General features: G+C 41.4%; 1 protein-coding gene across 5 annotated transcripts in view; it reads left to right on the top strand.

Annotated features, from left to right (window-relative positions):
* Positions 1-3,425: 3,425 nt before the first annotated feature.
* Positions 3,426-10,807, top strand: part of ppargc1a (peroxisome proliferator-activated receptor gamma, coactivator 1 alpha) — a 308,162-nt gene continuing 300,780 nt past the window's right edge. For 2 of the 5 annotated variants that reach the window (XM_084924328.1, XM_084924327.1), the window contains exon 1: positions 3,435-3,702. In XM_084924328.1, the coding sequence (XP_084780454.1) occupies positions 3,622-3,702 (81 nt within the window). In that variant the 5' untranslated portion in view covers positions 3,435-3,621. Of the gene's footprint in view, positions 3,703-10,807 lie in introns of all 5 variants that reach the window. The other 3 variants (XM_084924326.1, XM_084924331.1, XM_084924330.1) reach the window with 3 other exon arrangements.

The following is a 10,807-nucleotide window of genomic DNA, read 5'->3' as shown; positions in this document are numbered from 1 at the left end:
TGAGCTAGATGAAACGTGAAGGCTGGGTTACGGCCAGTCACTGTAGCAAACATTCGCTGTCTTTCTCCCACTCTCTGCCGCAGTGAATTCTTGACAATTTCTGCATAGGAAAGAGAATATGCAACACTGTGCCAATTGACCATACTTCAAAAGGGTGCAGATCACGCATCTTGATCAAACGAAGAGGCCGGCGAAGAAGACTGACGCTCGAAAGGCCCGTCTGACTGCGTGGGTCTCATATCACAATAAATGGTGTGCTAAAAGACAGTTCTTCAAATGAGCCCTGTTAGCAGCAAAATGAGAGATTGTCCGTGCTCAGCATGGCTGCACGCGGGTAACACTTATTCCGTGGCACAATGTTGTACTGGTTTGGCTGCTAAGGGCTTGTTTTCCCACAATGCTGTACAATTATTCTGATGGTTTGATGTGCAGTTAGGAATTTAGTCTAAAGCTGTAATTTCACTTTAATTGGGAGGCCTTTAATCAGTCATAATGGGCTTGATTCAGTCTGACGCCTCTATCTGTGACTTACAAAATGATAAAGCACATTGATGAACACATGGAGAGCAGGGTTGTGAAGATTGAAATGCAGATTTTTTAATTTTAATATCTCAATCCACCTACACTAATCTTAGTCGTGAAAGCCAAGTGATGTGTCTAAAGTTGTTTAGCAGGTTTACATAAAGGAACACTTACTGCCCCCTTGTTGCATTGTCTAGATATAGTGTGTAGCCCCATGGAGGCTCAGGAGTTATGAGTCAACCCTGCAGGATTTTCAAAGGAACATAAACTATTTTGAGGTGTAGTAACACCAACAGCAACGTCATGATTTCACTTTAAACTTTACTGAGACAGTATAAACACTACAGTGAGTTAATAAATCTTAAGATGTTCAGTAAAAACCTACAATTTTTCTTTATAATGTCAAATTACATTTTTTGCTTTGTAAGTATGTGTAAATATGTATGTAAATGTAAGTAGTTTAGCCATATTTCTTGTATAAGTTGACGAATTATTAAATATGTGGAGTAATTGCATGTGTATTTTGATTACAAGGCAATTCAAGCACTCATTATCTCATGATCTGGGAATAAATGAATTAACCTGCGGTTATATGTTCATCTGGTGCCATGTGCTGTTACATTTTGTACATATTTTGTGCCTGTCAATTGATCTAAGTTCTGTGAGACGAATATGGTGTACAGATGCTTTCAAGAGTTGACAGAAAGCTTCAGCAAGAACTTACTTTTGTTTACAGTAAAGGCCCATCTTACCTCTGCAGTTGTTTTGGCTTATTCCGAATGATTAAACCGCTGCCAAGGCTGAAGCTAGGCCAAGCTACGCCGGAAAATGGGAACTATGTGCTGTCAGCAGTCTTTGTGAATATATAGGACAAATAGTAAAGGTGGAGGTTGCCTCACACTGACAGGCACAAGAAAACTAACAGGAGAGCGAGAGAGATGTCAATCAACTCAGTACACAGGCCCACACAGATCTGAGGAGACACACGGTACACTCAAACACCTGTGTGGGTGCACTGTGGGTTTGAAAGTTTGCATGCCTTTTACATTTTAGCATTAGTTAGTACACAGAATCGAAAAAGAAAAAGCCCCATTTTGGATACATATTTTGGACAGAATGTAAGCTAGTGTTTTGTGGGATCAAATATCTTTAGTCAAGATAAATCCCAAATAGAGATCAGGATACATGTAGGCCAAGGCTAAGTACTGAACTTGTGTATTATGTCCTACAATAATTGTGCACCTTTTGACACACCTGAGTCTGTTTTAAAATAAGCAAAGGCAACAGTGACTTCTATGTGTTTCTTTCATGCACTGCCTACATCACCCCCCCTTCAGTTTATGCAAAAAAGTCTGCTATTTTTGGATACATTTAAAGTATATGAAACACTGAGAAAAATCCATTTTGCGCACAGACTTTCATCTTTGGGTTTGGGGGAGACGATAATTCGAAGTTGTGCTAGTACAGTAGGCTAAGTTACAGTGAAAAAATTTTTTTTAAGTCCTTCTAATTTTAAGAAAGAAGTAAACAAATTCATCAAAATTTAACTGGACTTCATGCTACCCCTGCCACACAGCCTGGAATGTGCTCCAAGGTTTCATCCATCCCTAAACTGGATGGATGGATGTAAGTTTGTACACACTGGACAGGTCAGGTAACTGGACAAGCCAACACAGAGACAGCCAATCACTCACCCAATTTAGAATCCCCAATTAACTTAATCCCACTAACTGCATGTTTGGACTGTGGGGGGAAGCCAGTGTATCTGAAGAGAACATGCAAACGCCACACAGAAAAGGCCCAGTCAGACAGTGGATTCAAACCCAGTATCTTCTTGCTATTAGGCAGCAGCGCTAACCACTGCAAAACTGTGCTGACCTGAGTGGCACAAAGTTACCAAAGTTAATCAAATTTGATAGTCAGCACATGTGCTTTTTGTGTTTACAAGTTTCCAAATTGTCTGTATAAGCCATTCGAGACTAAATCACAGACAGCTCAGTTAAACTGGGAGAGAATTGAAGTTATCAATACTTTAAAATGTACAAGATATTTATAGTGTGGTGATACCAATGTTACAACAAGGAGTGACTATGTATTTTACACTTAAATGTATTTCAAGATGTGGACAAGTTTCTGCATTTATTTTCATTATTTACATTTATTTTCAGTCAAATAAAATTACAAATACAATGAATTGCACGGCTGTTCACTGGTAATGATCGAAACATGTATGGTCAGGAATAGGGGGTTCATGAGATGTGGTTGCTGGTAGATAGCAACTATCATATAAACATAAACCTGTGGGGTCTGGAGGTGGACACATGAAAGTTTTATATGTAAAACTTTATATTTAGCAATGTATTTTAAATATAACACAGGATTCTGTGTCAGTTACTACAAAAATAGCCTTTTGAAATCAGATGACTTTGCTTATACATGCCATACACCCCACCCTTATTCTTGGTACCCCATTTGTAAAAATCCTGGAAAAACCCTTGTACAGGTGCTACCTTTTTGACATACATATTAAGTGTTCACGAGGACATAAAAACTATTTAAAAGTTTTCTAATTCTTCAAACTTCCCTAAAGAGTTTTTTTTCTACCGGCATGTTTACCGTTTTCATGTCACTTTTTTCATAATGCCCCGGGTTTCATTAGCTGGGAAAGGAATTTTTTTTTAAAAAAAGACGTAAAAACAAAAAGCAGTTTTCTTATTTTGCTCACCGTGACCGAAAGAGAAACAGCTAACGACCACACTCCAGGCATCCAGGTCGTTTCGCTGCCGTGTTATTTAAAGTATTTTTCATCGCTTTCGTCGGCAGCCACCGTTGACCCTGACACCTGAAGGCGGTGGGATGCACCCCGACACATCCCACTTTGGTTTTTTGGAGACGACGGCCACGTGACCGAGGTAACGGCAGCATCCGCGCGCACACCGCCGCTGTTCGTTTGATAGCATCCGCGGCGCCGGACGGAGAAGAGAGCGGGACAGAGAGAGAGAGAAAAAGAGAGGGAGATAGGAAGAAGCAGTCGTCGAGGGAAGACTTGAACAAAATCTCCGTCTTGCTGACTCCTTCACCAGACACGGCGGGCACACCATGGACGGCTATGGCCGGACCGAAGATGAGCTGTTCTCCTCCTGCCTCGTGAACCTCACCTGGGAGACGTGCTACGAGCAGGTAGGACAGGTCCCTCTCCGCGGGAGAGAACAGCGTCGTTGTTTCCGCTGCTGTGATTTAAAATGGCACAAATATATATATACAGATATGTAAGTGTTTAAAGGGGGAGTTTAAAGGGCTGGTTTTTAATGACTGACTCAGCACCTGAGGTGAGAGCAGGTACAACTTCACAAACTTGGGGTTTTTGTGTTTTGCCAGCAGGGTCACAAGAATACTTTACTCAACTTCCCTTAAGCTTTCTGTTACTCAAACATTCTGCCTTTAAAATCAATAATGGATGAACCTAGTAGACAAAATAAATCTTATGCCGGGAATGTTATCAATAAATTAGAGGTAAACACACACACGCCATTATTCCTTTGAAGTATCTGAGAGACATGATCTTTTTGGTGTTATGAGTGAAGCTTTTTCAAACAGAGATCATAAGACACCGGCTTCTTACTAAAGATACCTGTGTACCTGAGACCCGTGGGTTGCCATGTGGGTCTGGAAATCAGGTAAGGCAGACTGAGATTGGAGTGAGTGTTGTTGTTGTTGCTGATGCTGAGCACTTTGATCCTGGAGTGTCGGGCCTGTTTCTCACACAGCAGAGAAGCACTGGTGTCTGTTTGGAGATAATTACCTAATTCATCCTCCCTCTTCCCTCAAGCTCAATCAGTTTTGCTTTTTAAAAACACACTTATCGTGCTATATGAAATCCCTCTTAATTCTCACATTCTAATTTGAGGGAGGAATGCGTGCGGCTAAAGTCATCTGCCACAAGAATGCCAATGAAATCATTCTCTATGAATGCTAAGAGGGCTCCCAGCTATTTAGCAGTTTATGCTCAATGATTGATGCCAAAATATTTGTACAGTGATTTTTATGGTAATTTACTTGAATGCCACCGTGAGAGCTCGGGATATATACGCGGGGAATTTATTTTTCTGTTATCAGTATCCAGGTTGCAATACAGCAGAGGAGGACACTTAAACAATCAATCTCCTGTGGTTTAGTGGGCTAGCATTTTGAATTACAAGTAATCGCAAATTAAAGAGGATTAGGCTCTTAAAGCCTGAGCTCCTGATTGGCCGTGCCGAGAGTCATATTGTAACAGTTATTTAGGCACAAGAAACAAAAGCCACCCCAAAAACATGACTCAGAAGTGCAAAGTCACTGTGAATGGCATTTTAAATGTGCAACAATTAAGCCTCGGCTGCAAAGTGGATTTCGGCACATCAGTCGAGTGCAAGCGCATTTACAAATTTAAGACACTGAAATCCACAGCAGAGAACTGACTTAGCGTTGTAGACTTCTGCTGCATTTGCATCAATCTTCGGGGTTGGAAAGTTTAGAACTTTATGTTGCTGTCGTTCAAGGCTGAAACTGCAGACTGAAGGTAGTTCAGCTGAAAATATCGAGAGAGAAAAAGGCCATTACCTAGGTTTATTTTTTTTCTTACACCTGCTAAAACAAACAGTTGATAAACTGATCAGCAGAAAATTAGTTTTTAAGTCTTTTTTTGTAATCAGTTCATCTTTCAAACACAGTCGCTCAGTCAATCGTTTTTACTTTTACACGTCACTTCAGATTTGCTGTCTTTGGGGGTTTGGAAATCTGGTCTGAAAATATAAGAAATCTAAGTTCACTTGGATGGATTCTTGTTTTTCTAGAGTGGGTGGTTCTGCTGTGTGGCTTAGGAGGTAGAGCAGGTCATCTACCAGACACATGGTTGGTGGTTTGATCCCTGGCTGTTCCTGTCTTAGGCAAGATACTGAACCCAAAGCTCCTCCTGATGCATTCATCAGAGCGTGAGTAGTAGATAACCAGAGTAGAAAAGCACTATATAAGCCTAACCCATGTATCAGTCTGCATATCCTGTTGGTCAGTAGTGGCCTGTACATTGGTATATGCTTATATTTTTTTAATATAATCTTTATATTTACAGAAAATCAAGATGTAGTCAGTACTTTTGGCTGTTTTTACACCAGCCATCCTTCCTGACAGGACCCTCCCGTTTTATCCAGGGTTGGGATCCGGACTAGGTGTACACTTGTGCCCCCAGTGCATCTGCTCCCCACTCTCGAACTGGGGATCTTTTGCACACAAGGGAAAATTGTTAACCTCTGCAAAGCAGAGCTGCTATAATACTGGAAAAGGTGCTGGGGTATTTCAGAAATCATTTCATAATTTTCCCAGCCGTAAGCACTTGAGCAGTGCTGGCAGCATGTGCAGCATGTGTAGCAGAGTAGCATCACAGCTGAGCGGACGATGGTTCGAGATCTAATTTGGCAAATACATTGTTGATGAGTTAAACAATGTCTCCATCATTTTCTGTTTTTAATTGATCTGACATCCAGCGGGTAGCGCTGAGTATTTGATTTGGCAGATTTTTACGCTGGATGCCCAGCCTCATGCAACCCCTGGGGGATTTGTGCCTCCTCCTGGGATCAAACCACGGGTCTTGCTTGTTAGGCCAATATGAAAACCACTACACTATGGAGATCTGTAATGAGCATATTTCTCCTTTCAGACTGGCTGATATTAGATTAACAGACAACACAACTGAAGCTTTAATCCACAGCGAAAAGGTTGGACTATTAGCCCTACATTCCCGTTCCTATATGAAGAGTTAACATAAAATGGTCTTCCTCAAATGCTTTCACATATTTTCCCAAATCAGCCTGGCACAGTCTGTATGCTTCCCATGAAAAATCTTTAATAAGTATCTTCCTGGAAGCAGGTCATCTGCTCAGCCACCACGTTGTTAGCCATGCACATATATCCTCTCTCGCCCTCCCCAAGTCCTAGGGCGGGTGGGTAAATAAATAAATAAGGCAGTAAAGGGAAATGTTGACACAGCCTGTCCTTGTGGCCAGATTATCCACTCATGCTTGAGCGCTGGGTAAAGGCCCTGCATTATTCAGCCTAAGACACAGAGACGGGGAAAAACCGTGGAAAAGCTGGGTCTTGCCGCAGGAGTGTGTGCGTATGTGTGCGTGCGTGCGCTCTTTGGGGTGAGTGCTTCCACTTTTAAAAGAGCAGACATGGGGGATAGCTGAAACGCAAGCGGTGGGGAATATGCTGTCTTTGCTTAATTATCAAATGAACTTATTGCCTCTCCCTCCACTCCATCGCCTTCTTTTTCCCCACTCTCCACAACCCCCTCGCCAACCCCTCCCCCTCTTAATCATCAGGCTTCTTGAGAGCTGCTGTCCGTGGTGCTGAAAGTTTCATCACACATTTTGTGCATGTCTTTTTGGAGTTCCAGGCTCCGGTCCCTTCCCAGGCTCCGTCGCTCTTCAAAAGCAATGTATTCAGTTTGTCTCGACAAAAAGCGTGCCAGCGCTTGGCAGTCCGACTCAAAAGGGTGAACTCTATCATTCAAGACGTTTCAAAAAAGCTGCAGGTAACACAGCGTGCGCTCAGAAGCAGTAAGAACTAATGCGTTTTTTTATGTGTCTGCTTCTGCCTACAGCATGTTTCATCACAGCGAGGCTCAAGCTCCGTTACTACTCACTCAGTGGCTTGGTTAAATGAAACCTCCTTTGTGTGCGCTCTTATGTACAGTATTTGATCCACGTGAGTCCCTTTTTTTTCCGTGTAATGAGACAGTAGCTTCACTGTTTTGCTTTTTGTGGGTGGAGGCACACTTTACAGCAAGGAAGGAATTAAAAACTGTTTAAACAGGGTTGTATTTGGAGAGTCTTTTGAGAGATCACAGACTCAGCAGAGAGCGAGAATGTGTTCCTTTCTTTGAGTTTACAGTATTGTACTCCACTTTTGGCAGGGGAAAGGGTAGAATTTCAAATATATTTAGTGTTCATAGCTAAGTATAAGAAAAATTGATTGTAAGCTGTCAGGATGCCTATGTGGCACTTGGGTTAATAAAAGCTCTCATTCAGAGCGGAAATAAACTCATCATCATTAGTCAGTCGATGGAATAGTAATTGGCAGCTGTTTGGTATCAATCAATTCATTATTTGCTTTTTTTTTTTTTTTTAAACAAATCATTCTCCAGTTCCAGCTTTTCTGTTTTTATAGCATTGAAACCAAGTATCTTTCACAAATTTTCTCAGTTTTATTATTCAAATGACTAATCGGTAAGAAAATTTGCAGGCTGGAGTCCTGCACATCTCTTGGCCTCTCTCTTTTTCAAATGATGGAATCCTTTTTAAGCCAGGATTCCCTCATTGTTAAGCCAGTGTCTGCAACTGTCTGTACAAGAACTAGTCAAGCTAGTCTCCCCTACTGTCATGTACCACTTCCAGTTCTCGTACTACATCAGGATTATTCCCTGAAAGTTCTGTTCCAGTGACTTGTTGGCTTGCATTTGGGCTTTTCTGTCACTGTATTTTAAAAAAAGATGAAAGAAGGAGGTTGCAGAGGGCCAGATATGGTGAAAAGGGCAAGCACGGAGCGCTGTTTGTGTGGGCATGGCAAAGAAATCTTGTATTATGTCACTGTGCAGATTTTTTTTCTACTTATTTGTTCTCTTCTCAGATATCTCAGGCCTTTATTCTGTGGTGATGGTGAACTCTTGTGTCCTGTGGTTAAATTAAAAAAGAGAGGCTCCTCCTTATCTGGTGCACTTCCCCTCGCTGTGGAAGGCAAAGTTATGAGGGCTTGAACAAGGAAACTACCATGAAGGGGATAACAGCCATATTTATTTAGGGTTGTTTGTGAAATTTTTCACCAATTGCAATGTGATGGTGGTAGCGGAAATTTATGGATTATTTCTTCAGGTAAAAGTAACAACACACTATAAAATAATGTAGTAAAAGTCAAGCAATCAAAACTTTCATGGGACTGAAATGCTAGCGACTAAATGATTAAAAGTAGAACTGTAAAAGAGCTGATTTTTATACAGCTATACAGTGGTCGTATTTACTTTTTAAAAAAACTCATCTGATATATTGATATTGTAGAAAGATATATCATGATAGGTATGTTTGTTATTATGGATGAGCTCATATAAAAGTTCCCATTTGAAACAAAACATGGGGTTAATTCAGAAATTGTGTCAGGTGCACAGGGTACGCATCGCTGCTGAGAATTTGACGGCGCTGTGCCGACTGGTAAAATAAATTGCTGAAAGATGAAACACTGTACAACTCAACTGTAACATAGTGCATGTGTGTAAATCTGAGTGCGATGTCTAAAAAAATATTGGCTGGTATGTTGATAACATCATCACCCTTAAAAATCAGTGCTCTACTTAAATATTTTATTTGTATCTACAGAAAACTAAAGCTTATGTTTTCCAGGCTGTACATATGTTTGATGTTTATATGTGAACTTGAAATGGAGCTATTCATTATGCCTGTTGAATTAAGGCAGTGCACTAGAATGCCAAAACATTGTAAAATGGATATATCAGCGTATAAGTACCTCAAAATTGTCCTCAAGTGCCTACGCTTATTTGCACTGATCAGTGGAGACCTCTTGTCCCTTTAACAGTGCAATGCGTCACTGACAACAATATGAGATGGAGCGCTTATTCCAAATAGAACGAGAATGGCTAAAAGCAGGGGAGCTAAAGGTAAACTTTTAAATAGCCTCATTACCCGTTCCAGATTCCAGGAACTCACTTATTGTTTGTCATGCTTTCAGTCCATGATATGCTCCGTGTACCTACCACCTCTCACAACCACCCCTGAAGGAGTATATCTAATTTTCACATTGGCACATCTTATTTCTTTTTCTTTTCTTTTTTCTTTTTTAATCAACAAGTGCGTGCCTGCTGAACACCTTGCTTTTGATAGCAACCCACAGATGCAGGGCCTGTCAGCGGTGTAATGAGAAGCGCGTTGTTCCCTTGCAACATATTGCCAAGATATGGATGGATAATTATCTAATCAAGACTTTGTGAAAGTGCCACCCCTTACTCACTGCTGACCTGCTAACCGTCTGCCAGAGCCTTTTTGCCAAGATGTATACTGCTAAATGATCATAGGGTACATTTCAGTATTGGTGACAGTGTTGGTATATTTTAAGGCTAAAAAGGGGCATAGATTTAGAGGACTTTAAATTACTTAAACAGCAACTCTATTGGGTGTTATCCTGTTGTCAGTAGTTGTTGATCTGTGGTCATTTTGTTAATATTTAACAGTGAACTTGGTGCTTAAAGTCGCAAAGAAACACCAGACCAGCTTAAGTCGTTATTTATGAGGCATAAATCTACGCTAGGTGACACTTCATTTCATTTCCAGAGAGAAACATGAACTACCAGAGAGAGCAACAAGCTTTGATTCCTGGTGGAACTATAAAATCTGTCATGCAGAATATCTAATTATTTGCAGCAGGAGAAGCCTTTTAACTACACCAGTGCATAATATGTACAGTTAATTGGTTAGCTGCGAAAAAAAATCCAACTTTTATGCTCTTCTAGTGTCTCTGAGGTTCACAGCTAATTTAATGTAATAAAAATATTAGTTTCCAGTGATATTAATCTTGTTTTGTAGCTTTCTCGCGCCGCGCCGCCTGAATTGACGTCTAAGCGGGGTGAGTGCAGGCGCGCCAGACTACATTCTTTGATTATGTGTGGGAAAAATGTCTTCCTCACCATTGACAATCTGTTGATACCTTACAAAATCTGAGATGAAAGGAAATGCAGCTTAGACTGTGAAAAATCCTTGCCTTCTCACCGGGAGGTAAAAGTACTCTCACAAACATTGAATTGTACATCTGAAGTGTTATCAATTCCACCTGAAACGGAGGGCCCCGGTGGCAGAGCTGAACCCCTGCGCTTTTGATCGCACCAGCAGTGCCTGTAAACAAGTATTTTCCCATCTTCCTCTCCTCTGTCTGTCTCTCCGTTTCTCTGCTCTCCCTCTCCCCCACCAAGGTGTCTGGAGGGGGAGGTTCCTTTGATTATCTCTGCTGCCGATTAATTGCTTTTCTTAACCTCTGCACAGACGTGCTCCTACACCGCCCCAGAGCCTGCCGCACGCGCCCAGATGGACCCCTGCCAGGAGAAAAACAAACCGCGCCATGCTTCTTCCTCCCCACCTTCTCCCAATTACTGACCTTCATCCTTTCATTTTGCCTCGGATGTTATCGTCGGCATTATCAGGCGTATTTACTTTGTTTGTTTAGCTAGTGGCTTGGTGCACTGCAGCATTCT

Source organism: Perissodus microlepis, chromosome 3, assembly GCF_051167445.1.
Source record: "Perissodus microlepis isolate ML-2025 ecotype Zambia chromosome 3, ASM5116744v1, whole genome shotgun sequence".
In the NCBI taxonomy this organism is placed as follows: Eukaryota; Metazoa; Chordata; class Actinopteri; order Cichliformes; family Cichlidae; genus Perissodus; species Perissodus microlepis.
The sequence above is the reverse complement of the archived record's forward strand: the minus strand, read 5'-3'. Positions and strand labels throughout refer to the sequence as shown.